Here is a 15,555-nt window from a genome sequence, read left to right on the forward strand (position 1 = left end):
GGAATCCGGAGCCCAACCAACCAATCAGGAATTCTGGGAAAAACCTGGGGATTTTACAAAACCCCTAAGAACTGATATAGATATAAACAGAGAAGTAGTGGAAGCCTCTCAGTGCTCCCTGCTACTGAGACCAGGGGTTAAAGTTCACAGTTCAAAGTTCAAAAGCTCAAACGGGTCCCCTCCTCTTGTCGACCCTCCCCTCACCCTGGAGTAGATAGTGGCTGGTCCTAACCACTGATCTGTCTTCATACCCTAGTGACCCTACATCACCTACCCACAGTCCTCTAGTACAGGGGATGCAACTCACAGTCCTCTAGTACTGGGGTGGGCAGCAACTCACAGTCCTCTAGTACAGTAGGTGGGCAGCAACTCACAGTCCTCTAGTACAGGGGATACAACTCACAGTCCTCTAGTACTGGGGTGGGCAGCAACTCACAGTCCTCTAGTACAGGGGGTGGGCAGCAACTCACAGTCCTCTAGTGCAGGGGGTGGGCAGCAAGTCACAGTCCTCTACTACAGGGGTGGGCAGCAACTTACAGTCCTCTAGTGCAGGGGGTGGGCAACAACTCACAGTCCTCTAGTACAGGGGGTGGGCAGCAACTCACAGTCCTCTAGTGCAGGGGTGGGCAGCAACTCACAGTCCTCTACTACAGGGGGTGGGCAGCAACTTTACAGTCCTCTAGTGCAGGGGTGGGCAACAACTCACAGTCCTCTAGTACAGGGGGTGGGCAGCAACTCACAGTCCTCTAGTTCAGGGGTGGGCAGCAACTCACAGTCCTCTAGTGCAGGGGGTGGGCAGCAACTCACAGTCCTCTAGTGCAGGGGGTGGGCAGCAACTCACAGTCCTCTACTACAGGGGTGGGCAGCAACTTACAGTCCTCTACTGCAGGGGGTGGGCAACAACTCACAGTCCTCTAGTACAGGGGTGGGCAGCAACTCACAGTCCTCTAGTTCAGGGGTGGGCAGCAACTCACAGTCCTCTAGTGCAGGGGTGGGCAGCAACTCACAGTCCTCTAGTGCAGGGGTGGGCAGCAACTCACAGTCCTCTAGTGCAGGGGGTGGGCAGCAACTCACAGTCCTCTAGTGCAGGGGGTGGGCAACAACTCACAGTCCTCTAGTACAGGGGTGGGCAGCAACTCACAGTCCTCTAGTTCAGGGGGTGGGCAGCAACTCACAGTCCTCTAGTGCAGGGGTGGGCAGCAACTCACAGTCCTCTAGTACAGGGGTGGGCAGCAACTCACAGTCCTCTAGTACAGGGGTGGGCAACAACTCACAGTCCTCTAGTACAGGGGTGGGCAGCAACTCACAGTCCTCTAGTACAGGGGGCAGCAACTCACAGTCCTCTAGTACAGGGGATGCAACTCACAGTCCTCTAGTGCAGGGGGTGGGCAGCAACTCACAGTCCTCTAGTACAGGGGTGGGCAGCAACTCACAGTCCTCTAGTGCAGGGGTGGGCAGCAACTCACAGTCCTCTAGTACAGGGGTGGGCAACAACTCACAGTTCTCTAGTGCAGCGGGTGGGCAGCAACTCACAGTCCTCTAGTGCAGGGGGTGGGCAGCAACTCACAGTCCTCTAGTACAGGGGGTGGGCAACAACTCACAGTCCTCTAGTGCAGGGGTGGGCAGCAACTCACAGTCCTCTAGTACAGGGGTGGGCAACAACTCACAGTCCTCTAGTACAGGGGGTGGGCAGCAACTCACAGTCCTCTAGTTCAGTGGGTGGGCAGCAACTCACAGTCCTCTAGTACAGGGGGTGGGCAGCAACTCACAGTCCTCTAGTACAGGGGGTGGGCAGCAACTCACAGTCCTCTAGTACAGGTGATGCAACTCACAGTCCTCTAGTACAGGGGGCAGCAACTCACAGTCCTCTAGTACATAGGGCAGCAACTCACAGTCCTCTAGTACAGGGGGTGGGCAGCAACTCACAGTCCTCTAGTACAGGGGGTGGGCAGGAACTCACAGTCCTCTAGTACAGGCGGTGGGCAGGAACTCACAGTCCTCTAGTACAGGGGGTGGGCAGCAACTCACAGTTCTCTAGTACAGGGGTGGGCAGCAACTCACAGTCCTCTAGTACAGGGGGTGGGCAGGAACTCACAGTCCTCTAGTACAGGGGATGGGCAACAACTCACAGTCCTCTAGTACAGGGGATGGGCAACAACTCACAGTCCTCTAGTACAGGGGGCAACAACTCACAGTCCTCTAGTACAGGGGTGGGCAACAACTCACAGTCCTCTAGTACAGGGGGTGGGCAGCAACTCACAGTCCTCTAGTACAGGGGGCAACAACTCACAGTCCTCTCGTACAGGGGGCAACAACTCACAGTCCTCTAGTACAGGGGGTGGGCAGCAACTCACAGTCCTCTAGTACAGGGGGCAGCAACTTACAGTCCTCTAGTACAGAGGTGGGCAACAACTCACAGTCCTCTAGTACAGGGGTGGGCAGAAACTCACAGTCCTCTAGTACAGGGGGTGGGCAACAACTCACAGTCCTCTAGTACAGGGGGCAGCAACTCACAGTCCTCTAGTACAGGGGGCAGCAACTCACAGTCCTCTAGTACAGGGGGCAGCAACTCACAGTCCTCTAGTACAGGGGGCAGCAACTCACAGTCCTCTAATACAGGGGTGGGCAGCAACTCACAGTCCTCTAGTACAGGGGTGGGCAGGAACTCACATTCCTCTAATACAGGGGTGGGCAGCAACTCACAGTCCTCTAGTACAGGGGGCAACAACTCACAGTCCTCTAATACAGGGGGTGGGCAGCAACTCATAGTCCTCTAGTACAGGGGGGACAACAACCCACAGTCCTCTGGTACAACTCACCAGTAGTGCCCAGCCCCCCTGCACAGAGGATGAGGTTAGGGGGTAGTGCCACCCCCCCCCCTCCACTAGGGGATGAGGTTAAGGGGTAGTGCCCCCCTCCTCCACTAGGGGATGAGGTTAGGGGGTAGTGCCCACCCCTGCACTAGGGGATGAGGTTAGGGGGTAGTTCCCCCCCCCTCCACTAGGGAATGAGGTTAGGGGGTAGTGCCCACCCCTCCACTAAAGGATGAGGTTAAGGGTTAGTGCCCACCTCCCCTGCACTAGGGGATGAGGTTAAGGGGTAGTGCCCCCATCTCCACTAGGGGATGAGGTTAAGGGGTAGTGCCCACCCCTCCACTAGGGGATGAGGTTAAGGGGTAGTGCCCACCCCTCCACTAAAGGATGAGGTTAAGGGTTAGTGCCCACCTCCCCTGCACTAGGGGATGAGGTTAAGGGGTAGTGCCCCCACCTCCACTAGGGGATGAGGTTAAGGGGTAGTGCCCACCCCTCCACTAGGGGATGAGGTTAAGGGGTAGTGCCCACCCCTCCACTAAAGGATGAGGTTAAGGGGTAGTGCCCACCCCTGCACTAGGGGATGAGGTTAAGGGGTAGTGCCCACCCCTGCACTAGGGGATGAGGTTAAGGGGTAGTGCCCCCCCCCCTGCACTAGGGGATGAGGTTAAGGGGTAGTGCCCCCTGCACTAGGGGATGAGGTTAAGGGTAGGCCCCCTGCACTAGGGGATGAGGTTAAGGGGTAGTGCCCCCCTGCACTAGGGGATGAGGTTAAGGGGTAGTGCCCCCCCCCCCTGCACTAGGGGATGAGGTTAAGGGTAGTGCCCCCCTCCACTAGGGGATGAGGTTAAGGGTAGTGCCCCCCTCCACTAGGGGATGAGGTTAGGGGTAGTGCCCCTCCTCCACTAGGGGATGAGGTTAAGGGGTAGTGCCCACCCCTGCACTAGGGGATGAGGTTAAGGGGTAGTGCCCCCCTGCACTAGGGGATGAGGTTAAGGGGTAGTGCCCCCCCTCCACTAGGGGATGAGGTTAAGGGGTAGTGCCCACCCCTCCACTAGGGGATGAGGTTAAGGGGTAGTGCCCACCCCTGCACTAGGGGATGAGATTAAGGGGTAGTGCCCCCTGCACTAGGGGATGAGGTTAAGGGGTAGTGCCCCCCCCATCCCACTAGGGGTTTTAAAAGGGGAATCTGATCCTAGATCAGTGGTTAGGAACCAACGTCTAATTTCCCCTTTGCCAATTATCCCTGGAGGTTGCAGAGAGGTCAAAGTTCATAACGCCTCTTCCTCCCTCACTGTCTCTCATCATCATTATCATCGTCCAGCTCCCATCCAATCACCTCCTAGGCCCCGCCTCCCTCAGACGGGCGTGGTTCTCCTATTGGCCGCGTCTTTGCCGTAGTCCTTGGCCAGAGTACCGCCCTGTAGAAACTCCCTCTCTGAATTGAGCACTCCCCCCATGACGGCCTTAGATCCGGCTTCGCGGGGGGTGAGCGTGTACATGGGGAGGTCGGAGGCTGTCCCCGGGCCGCTGTAACCCCCCTTCCCCATGGGAGAAGCATCCCGGCTGGGCGCCTCGGAGGAACGGATGCTGGAGCGACGGCGGAAGCGGTAACGGTAAGACGGGATACGGCTGAACGCTGATTTCTTGATGAGTTCGGTGCGAGACTTGGCCCTCTGCTTCCGGTGTTTCTCTATAAACATGTGGACGGCCAGAACGCCCACCATCTCTGCCATGATGAAGGACAACGCCCCGAAGTAGAAGGACCAGCCGTACGAGTAACTCTTCTTGCTGTCGCTCTGACCCGGGTCGCCAGAGTTAGCCGAGATGTAGACGATGATGCCGATGATGTTACTGAGACCTAGAGAGAGAGAGAGAGAGAGAGAGAGACAGAGAGAGGGAGAAAGAGGGAGAGAGAGGGAGAGAGAGACAGAGAGAGACAGAGAGAGACAGAGAGAGAGAGAGAGAGAGAGAGAGAGAGAGAGAGAGAGAGAGAGAGAGAGAGAGACAGAGAGAGAAAAGGAGAGAGAGGGAAAAGGAGAGAGAGACAGAGAGAGAGAGAGAGAGAGAGAGAGAGAGAGAGAGAGAGAGAGGGAGAGAGAGAGCGAGAGAGACAGAGACAGAGAGAGAAAAGGAGAGAGAGGGAAGAGAGAGAGAGGGAGAGAGAGAGAGAGAGAGAGAGAGAGAGAGAGAGAGAGAGAGAGAGAGAGAGAGAGAGAGAGAGAGAGAGAGAGAGAGAGAGAGAGAGAGAGAGAGAGAGGGAGAGAGAGACAGAGGGAGAGAGAAAGAGACAGAGAGAGGGAGAGAGACAGAGAGAGGGAGAGAGAGGGAGAGAGAGACAGAGAGAGAGAGACAGAGAGAGAGAGAGAGAGACAGAGACAGAGAGAGAAAGGGAGAGGGGGAGCGGAGAGGGAGAGAAAGGGAGACAGGGGGAGAGAGGGAGAGAAAGAAAGGTGTTGGTGTGTTGTGTTTCCCTCTCATTCCATATCATTAACCCCACAATGCACTGCTTCCCTGCTCTGCTCCGTTCAGCAGCCATGTGGAACTCTGGGTAACAGAACACTGATGTGTTGTAATGAGCCTCCATTCACAGTCATACGTGTTTGTCCCAAATGGCACCCTATTCCCTATCTAGTGCACTACTAACCCCATAGGCTTCTGGTCAAAAGTAGTGCACTAAATAGGGAATAGTGTACCACTTGTAAAGCTGGCCATATCTATGTTTATCTGTCTCTGGCTCCAAAGGCTCTGCTGCTGCACTGTGGGAAATAATGACCCATCAGTTAGTGTGGAACACAATGACACTAGTCTACACACATCCCTCTGAACAGACTGCTATGGGGGTGGGGGGGGTCAATAACATCTAGTTAAACCCATCAGTTACTGTTGAACCCATCAGATACTGTTGAACCCATCAGTTACTGTTGAACCCATCAGTTACTGTTGAACCCATCAGTTACTGTTGAACCCATCAGTTACTACTGAACCCATCAGTTACTACTGAACCCATCAGTTACTACTGAACCCATCAGTTACTGCTGAACCCATCAGTTACTGTTGAACCCATCAGTTACTGTTAAACCCATCAGTTACTACTGAACCCATCAGTTACTACTGAACCCATCAGTTACTGTTGAACCCATCAGTTACTGTTGAACCCATCAGTTACTGTTGAACCCATCAGTTACTGTTGAACCCATCAGTTACTACTGAACCCATCAGTTACTGTTGAACTCATCAGTTACTACTGAACCCATCAGTTACTGTTGAACCCATCAGTTACTGTTGAACCCATCAGTTACTGTTGAACCCATCAGTTACTGTTAAACCCATCAGTTACTACTGAACCCATCAGTTACTACTGAACCCATCAGTTACTGTTGAACCCATCAGTTACTGTGGGTTCGATTCCCGGGACCACCCATACATAGAATGTATGCACACATGACTGTAAGTCGCTTTGGATAAAAGCGTCCGCTAAATGGCATATATTATTATTATTATTATAACCCATCAGTTACTGTTGAACCCATCAGTTACTACTGAACCCATCAGTTACTACTGAACCCATCAGTTATTACTGAACCCATCAGTTACTACTGAACCCATCAGTTACTGTTGAACCCATCAGTTACTGTTGAACCCATCAGTTACTACTGAACCCATCAGTTACTGTTGAACCCATCAGTTACTGTTGAACCCATCAGTTACTGTTGAACTGATCAGTTACTGTTGAACCCATCAGTTACTACTGAACCCATCAGTTACTGTTGAACCCATCAGTTACTGTTGAACCCATCAGTTACTACTGAACCCATCAGTTACTGTTGAACCCATCAGTTACTGTTGAACCCATCAGTTACTGTTGAACCCATCAGTTACTGTTGAACCCATCAGTTACTGTTGAACCCATCAGTTACTGTTGAACCCATCAGTTACTGTTGAACTGATCAGTTACTGTTGAACCCATCAGTTACTACTGAACCCATCAGTTACTGTTGAACCCATCAGTTACTGTTGAACCCATCAGTTACTACTGAACCCATCAGTTACTGTTGAACCCATCAGTTACTGTTGAACCCATCAGTTACTGTTGAACCCATCAGTTACTGTTGAACCCATCAGTTACTGTTGAACCCATCAGTTACTGTTGAACCCATCAGTTACTGTTGAACACAACAACACTAGTCTTCACACATCCCTCTGAACAGACTGCTGTAGGGGGGAGGGTTCAATATCATCAGGTTGAACAAAAACACAAACAAATCTAAGTAATGTATGTATGTACATATAAATATATGGATGAGCGATGACCGAGCAGCATAGGCTAAGATGGTATAAAATACATGATATACAGATGAAATGAGTAATGCATAGACTAAGATACAGTAGAATAGTATAGAATACAGTATATACATATGAGATGAGTAATGCATAGACTAAGATACAGTAGAATAGTATAGAATACAGTATATACATATGAGATGAGTAATACATAGACTAAGATACAGTAGAATAGTATAGAATACAGTATATACATAGACTAAGATACAGTAGAATAGTATAGAATACAGTATATACATATGAGATGAGTAATGCATAGACTAAGATACAGTAGAATAGTATAGAATACAGTATATACATAGACTAAGATACAGTAGAATAGTATAGAATACAGTATATACATATGAGATGAGTAATGCATAGACTAAGATACAGTAGAATAGTATAGAATACAGTATATACATATGAGATGAGTAATACATAGACTAAGATACAGTAGAATAGTATAGAATACAGTATATACATATGAGATGAGTAATGCATAGACTAAGATACAGTAGAATAGTATAGAATACAGTATCTACATATGAGATGAGTAATACATAGACTAAGATACAGTAGAATAGTATAGAATACAGTATATACATAGACTAAGATACAGTAGAATAGTATAGAATACAGTATATACATAGACTAAGATACAGTAGAATAGTATAGAATACAGTATATACATATGAGATGAGTAATGCATAGACTAAGATACAGTAGAATAGTATAGAATACAGTATATACATATGAGATGAGTAATACATAGACTAAGATACAGTAGAATAGTATAGAATACAGTATATACACATGAGATGAGTAATACATAGACTAAGATACAGTAGAATAGTATAGAATACAGTATATACATATGAGATGAGTAATACATAGACTAAGATACAGTAGAATAGTATAGAATACAGTATATACATAGACTAAGATACAGTAGAATAGTATAGAATACAGTATATACATATGAGATGAGTAATACATAGACTAAGATACAGTAGAATAGTATAGAATACAGTATATACACATGAGATGAGTAATACATAGACTAAGATACAGTAGAATAGTATAGAATACAGTATATACATATGAGATGAGTAATACATAGACTAAGATACAGTAGAATAGTATAGAATACAGTATATATACATAGACTAAGATACAGTAGAATAGTATAGAATACAGTATCTACATAGACTAAGATACAGTAGAATAGTATAGAATACAGTATCTACATAGACTAAGATACAGTAGAATAGTATAGAATACAGTATCTACATAGACTAAGATACAGTAGAATAGTATAGAATACAGTATCTACATAGACTAAGATACAGTAGAATAGTATAGAATACAGTATATACATATGAGATGAGTAATGCATAGACTAAGATACAGTAGAATAGAATACAGTATGTACATATGAGATGAGTAATGCATAGACTAAGATACAGTAGAATAGTATAGAATACAGTATGTACATATGAGATGAGTAATGCATAGACTAAGATACAGTAGAATAGTATAGAATACAGTAGATACATATGAGATGAGTAATACATAGACTAAGATACAGTAGAATAGTATAGAATACAGTATATACATAGACTAAGATACAGTAGAATAGTATAGAATACAGTATATACATAGACTAAGATACAGTAGAATAGTATAGAATACAGTATCTACATATGAGATGAGTAATACATAGACTAAGATACAGTAGAATAGTATAGAATACAGTATATACATATGAGATGAGTAATACATAGACTAAGATACAGTATAATAGTATAGAATACAGTATATATACATAGACTAAGATACAGTAGAATAGTATAGAATACAGTATATACATAGACTAAGATACAGTAGAATAGTATAGAATACAGTATATACATAGACTAAGATACAGTAGAATAGTATAGAATACAGTATATACATATGAGATGAGTAATACATAGACTAAGATACAGTAGAATAGTATAGAATACAGTATGTACATATGAGATGAGTAATGTAAGATATGTAAACATTATATAAAGTGACTAGTGATCCATTTGTTAAAAGTGGCCAATGATTTTGAGTCAGTGTGTTGGCAGCGGCCTCTCTGTGTTAGTGGTGGCTGTTTAACAGTCTGATGGCCTTGAGATAGAAGCTGTTTTTCAGTCTCTCGGGTCCCTGCTTTGATGCACCTGTACTGACCTCGCCGTCTGGATGATAGCGGGGTGAACAGGCAGTGGCTCAGATGGTTGTTGTCCTTGATGATCTTTTTTGGCCTTCCTGTGACATCGGGTGGTGTAGGTGTCCTGGAGGGCAGGTAGTTTGTCCCCGGTGATGCGTTGTGCAGACCTCACTACCCTCTGGAGAGCCTTGCGGTTGTGGGCAGAGCAGTTGCCATACCAGGCGGTGACACTGCCCGACAGGATGCTCTCAATTGTGCATCTGTAAAAGTTTGTGAGGGTTTTAGGTGACAAGCCAAATTTTGTCAGCCTCTTGAGGTTGAAGAGGTGCTGTTGCGCCTCTGTTGCGCCATCACGCTGTCTGTGTGGGTGGACCATTTCAGCTTGTCTGTGATGTGTACGCCGAGGAACTTAAAACTTTCCACCTTCTCCACTGCGGTCCTGTTGATGTGGATGGCGGGAGCTCCCTCTGCTGTTTCCTGAAGTCCACGACCATCTCCTTTTTTTTGTTGACGTTGAGTGTGAGGTTGTTTTCCTGACACCACACTCCGAGGGCCCTCACCTCCTCCCTGTAGGCCGTCTCGTCGTTGTTGGTAATCAAGCCTACTACTGTAGTGTTGTCTGCAAACTTGATGATTGAGTTGGAGGAGTGCATGGCCACGCAGTCGTGGGTGAACAGGGAGTACAGGAGAGGGCTGAGAACACACCCTTGTGGGGCCCCTGTGTTGAGGATCAGCGAAGTGGAGATGTTGTTTCCTACCTTCACCACCTGGGCGGCCCGTCAGGAAGTCCAGGACCCAGTTGCACAGAGCGGGGTTCAGACCCAGGGTCTCGAGCTTAATGACGAGTTTGGAAGGTACTATGGTGTTAAATGCTGAGCTGTAGTCAATGAACAGCATTCTCACATAGGTATTCCTCTTGTCCAGATGGGTTATGGGATATTAGGTACATGTAGGTAGAGTTATTCCTCTTGTCCAGATGGGTTAGGGATATTAGGTACATGTCGGTAGAGTTATTAAAGTGACATAGGTAATAACAGAGAGTAGCAGCATAGAAGGGTGGGGGACGATGACAATGTGGCAGGGAAGCCTAGTGGTTAGAGTGTAGAGGAGGCAGGTAGCCTAGTGGTTAGAGTGTAGAGGAGGTAGGTAGCCTAGTGGTTAGAGTGTAGAGGAGGTAGGTAGCCTAGTGGTTAGAGTGTAGAGGAGGCAGGTAGCCTAGTGGTTAGAGTGTAGAGGAGGCAGGTAGCCTAGTGGTTAGAGTGTAGAGGAGGTAGGTAGCCTAGTGGTTAGAGTGTAGAGGAGGCAGGTAGCCTAGTGGTTAGAGTGTAGAGGATGCAGGTAGCCTAGTGGTTAGAGTGTAGAGGAGGTAGGTAGCCTAGTGGTTAGAGTGTAGAGGAGGTAGGTAGTCTAGTGGTTACAGTGTAGAGGAGGTAGGTAGCCTACTGGTTAGAGTGTAGAGGAGGCAGGGTAGCCTAGTGGTTAGAGTGTAGAGGAGGCAGGTAGCCTAGTGGTTAGAGTGTAGAGGAGGCAGGTAGCCTAGTGGTTAGAGGAGGCAGGTAGCCTAGTGGTTAGAGTGTAGAGGCGGCAGGGTAGGTCTAGTGGTTAGAGCGTTGGACTAGTGACTGGAAGGTTGCAAGTTCAAACCCCTGAGCTGACAAGGTACAAATCTGTCATTCTGCCCCTGAACAGGCAGTTAACCCACTGTTCCTAGGCTGTCATTGAAAATAAGAATTTGTTTTTAACTGACTTGCCTGGTTAAATAAAGGTTAAATAAAGGTTAAATAAAGGTTAAATAAAGGTAACATTTAAAAAATGCACAGAAGTCTGGGTACACCGACGTTTAGATTGTCTTGCGGAGATAATAACTACACTGTTGATATATTTTAGGGACATATTCCCAGTCATCTTTTCCATGGTTATAAATACGGTGGTTCGTGCTTTCAGTTTTTTTCTTTTTGTGTGCGAATGCCGCCACCCGTCCAGGGTCTCTGGTTTGGGTAGGTTATAATAGTCACAGTGGGGACAACGTCTCCTCTACACTTCCATCCATCCAGGGTCTCTGGTTTTGGTAGGTTATAATAGTCACAGTGGGGACAACGTCTCCTCTACACTTCCATCCATCCATCCATCCATCCATCCTGGGTCTCTGGTTTGGGTAGGTTATAATAGTCACAGTGGGGACAACGTCTCCTCTACACTTCCACCCATCCAGGGTCTCTGGTTTGGGTAGGTTATAATAGTCACAGTGGGGACAACGTCTCCTCTACACTTCCATCCATCCATCCATCCATCCATCCATCCTGGGTCTCTGGTTTGGGTAGGTTATAATAGTCACAGTGGGGACAACGTCTCCTCTACACTTCCATCCATCCAGGGTCTCTGGTTTGGGTAGGTTATAATAGTCACAGTGGGGACAACGTCTCCTCTACACTTCCATCCATCCATCCAGGGTCTCTGGTTTGGGTAGGTTATAATAGTCACAGTGGGGACAACGTCTCCTCTACACTTCCATCCATCCATCCATCCTGGGTCTCTGGTTTGGGTAGGTTATAATAGTCACAGTGGGGACAACGTCTCCTCTACACTTCCATCCATCCATCCATCCATCCATCCAGGGTCTCTGGTTTGGGTAGGTTATAATAGTCACAGTGGGGACAACGTCTCCTCTACACTTCCATCCATCCAGGGTCTCTGGTTTGGGTAGGTTATAATAGTCACAGTGGGGACAACGTCTCCTCTACACTTCCATCCATCCAGGGTCTCTGGTTTGGGTAGGTTATAATAGTCACAGTGGGGACAACGTCTCCTCTACACTTCCATCCATCCAGAGTCTCTGGTTTGGGTAGGTTATAATAGTCACAGTGGGGACAACGTCTCCTCTACACTTCCATCCATCCATCCATCCAGGGTCTCTGGTTTGGGTAGGTTATAATAGTCACAGTGGGTACAACGTCTCCTCTACACTGCCATCCATCCAGGGTCTCTGGTTTGGGTAGGTTATAATAGTCACAGTGGGGACAACGTCTCCTCTACACTTCCATCCATCCATCCATCCAGGGTCTCTGGTTTGGGTAGGTTATAATAGTCACAGTGGGGACAACGTCTCCTCTACACTTCCATCTATCCATCCATCCTGGGTCTCTGGTTTGGGTAGGTTATAATAGTCACAGTGGGGACAACATCTCCTCTACACTTCCATCCATCCATCCATCCATCCATCCATCCAGGGTCTCTGGTTTGGGTAGGTTATAATAGTCACAGTGGGGACAACGTCTCCTCTACACTTCCATCCATCCAGGGTCTCTGGTTTGGGTAGGTTATAATAGTCACAGTGGGTACAACGTCTCCTCTACACATCCATCCATCCAGGGTTTCTGGTTTGGGTAGGTTATAATAGTCACAGTGGGGACAACGTCTCCTCTACACTTCCATCCATCCAGGGTCTCTGGTTTGGGTAGGTTATAATAGTCACAGTGGGGACAACGTCTCCTCTACACTTCCTTCCATCCATCCATCCATCCATCCAGGGTCTCTGGTTTGGGTAGGTTATAATAGTCACAGTGGGTACGTCTCCTCTACACTTCCATCCATCCAGGGTCTCTGGTTTGGGTAGGTTATAATAGTCACAGTGGGTACGTCTCCTCTACACTTCCATCCATCCATCCATCCATCCATCCATCCATCCATCCATCCATCCATCCATCCATCCATCCAGGGTCTCTGGTTTGGGTAGGTTATAATAGTCACAGTGGGGACAACGTCTCCTCTACACTTCCATCCATCCAGGGTTTCTGGTTTGGGTAGGTTATAATAGTCACAGTGGGGACAACGTCTCCTCTACACTTCCATCCATCCATCCATCCATCCATCCATCCATCCATCCATCCATCCATCCATCCAGGGTCTCTGGTTTGGGTAGGTTATAATAGTCACAGTGGGTACGTCTCCTCTACACTTCCATCCATCCAGGGTCTCTGGTTTGGGTAGGTTATAATAGTCACAGTGGGTACGTCTCCTCTACACTTCCATCCATCCAGGGTCTCTGGTTTGGGTAGGTTATAATAGTCACAATGGGGACAACGTCTCCTCTACACTTCCATCCATCCACCCATCCATCCATCCAGGGTCTCTGGTTCGGGTAGGTTATAATAGTCACAGTGGGGACAACGTCTCCTCTACACTTCCATCCATCCAGGGTTTCTGGTTTGGGTAGGTTATAATAGTCACAGTGGGGACAACGTCTCCTCTACACTTCCATCCATCCAGGGTCTCTGGTTTGGGTAGGTTATAATAGTCACAGTGGGGACAACGTCTCCTCTACACTTCCATCCATTCATCCAGGGTCTCTGGTTTGGGTAGGTTATAATAGTCACAGTGGGGACAACGTCTCCTCTACACTTCCATCCATCCAGGGTCTCTGGTTTGGGTAGGTTATAATAGTCACAGTGGGGACAACGTCTCCTCTACACTTCCATCCATCCAGGGTCTCTGGTTTGGGTAGGTTATAATAGTCACAGTGGGGACAACGTCTCCTCTACACTTCCATCCATCCAGGGTCTCTGGTTTGGGTAGGTTATAATAGTCACAGTGGGGACAACGTCTCCTCTACACTTCCATCCATCCAGGGTCTCTGGTTTGGGTAGGTTATAATAGTCACAGTGGGGACAACGTCTCCTCTACACTTCCATCCATTCATCCAGGGTCTCTGGTTTGGGTAGGTTATAATAGTCACAGTGGGGACAACGTCTCCTCTACACTTCCATCCATTCATCCAGGGTCTCTGGTTTGGGTAGGTTATAATAGTCACAGTGGGGACAACGTCTCCTCTACACTTCCATCCATCCAGGGTCTCTGGTTTGGGTAGGTTATAATAGTCACAGTGGGGACAACGTCTCCTCTACACTTCCATCCATTCATCCAGGGTCTCATCCATTCTGTCATGTTTTGTCTTATATTGTCTTGTCATTTTGCTTTTCCTTCTGTTCGTTTTCCCCCTGCTGGTCTTTTTAGGTTCGTTCCCTTTTTTCTCTCTCCCTCCCTCTCTCTATCGTTCCGTTCCTGCTCCCAGCTGTTCCTATTCCCCTAATCAATCATTTAGTCTTTCCATTCCTGTTCCCTATCTTTTCCCCTGATTAGAGTCCCTATTTCTCCCCTTGTTTTCCGTTTCTGTCCTGTCGGATCCTTGTATATTGTTCACCGTGCTGTGTCTTTGTATCGCCCTGTCGTGTCGTGTTTCCCTCAGATGCTGCGTGGTGAGCAGGTGTCTGAGTCTGCTACGGTCAAGTGCCTTCCCGAGGCAACCTACAGTTTATGATCGAGTCTCCAGTCTGTTCTCGTCATTACGAGTGGAATTGTTTTTTATGCTTTATTTCCCGCTCCGATTTGTCTAGGAGTATTGCTTATTTCCTTTACTGGATTAAAGACTCTGTTTTCGCCAAGTCGCTTTTGGGTCCTCATTCACCTGCATAACAGAAGGATCCGACCAAAGAATGGACCCAGCGACTACAGACGCTCGTAACACTGCCGTCGAGATCCAAGGAGCCATGCTCGGCAGACACGAGCAGGAATTGTCTGCTGCTCGTCATGCCGTGGAGAACCTGGCCGCTCAGGTTTCCGACCTCTCTGGACAGTTCCAGAGTCTTCGTCTCGTGCCACCTGTTACTTCCTGGTCTGCCGAGCCTCCAGAACCTAGGGTTAATAACCCACCTTGTTACTCCGGGCAGCCCACGGAGTGCCGCTCCTTTCTCACCCAGTGTGATATTGTGTTCTCTCTCCAACCCAACACATACTCTAGAGAGAGAGCTCGGGTTGCTTACGTCATATCACTCCTTACTGGCTGGGCTCGAGAGTGGGGCACAGCTATCTGGGAGGCAAGGGCTGATTGTTCTAACAATTACCAGAACTTTAAAGAGGAGATGATTCGGGTTTTTGACCGTTCAGTTTTTGGTAGGGAGGCTTCTAGGGCCCTGGCTTCCCTATGCCAAGGTGATCGATCCATAACGGATTACTCTATAGAGTTTCGCACTCTTGCTGCCTCTAGTGACTGGAACGAGCCGGCGCTGCTCGCTCGTTTTCTGGAGGGACTCCACGCAGTGGTTAAAGATGAGATTCTCTCCCGGGAGGTTCCTTCCAGTGTGGACTCTTTGATTGCTCTCGCCATCCGCATAGAACGACGGGTAGATCTTCGTCACCAAGCTCGTGGAAGAGAGCTCGCGTCAACGG

The 15,555-nt window shown here is 48.0% G+C and overlaps 1 protein-coding gene across 1 annotated transcript; it reads right to left on the reverse strand.

The window, feature by feature from the left end:
- Positions 1–3,815: 3,815 nt before the first annotated feature.
- On the reverse strand, positions 3,816–4,675 carry LOC124028098 (voltage-dependent calcium channel gamma-3 subunit-like; the record flags this gene model as incomplete). Its single annotated transcript, XM_046340246.1, has 1 exon — positions 3,816–4,675. A coding segment is annotated over one exon (507 nt), but the record flags the coding sequence as incomplete, so codon positions are not given.
- Positions 4,676–15,555: the final 10,880 nt, after the last annotated feature.

This window comes from Oncorhynchus gorbuscha, unplaced genomic scaffold (genome assembly GCF_021184085.1).
Source record: "Oncorhynchus gorbuscha isolate QuinsamMale2020 ecotype Even-year unplaced genomic scaffold, OgorEven_v1.0 Un_scaffold_3746, whole genome shotgun sequence".
NCBI classification, from domain to species: Eukaryota; Metazoa; Chordata; class Actinopteri; order Salmoniformes; family Salmonidae; genus Oncorhynchus; species Oncorhynchus gorbuscha.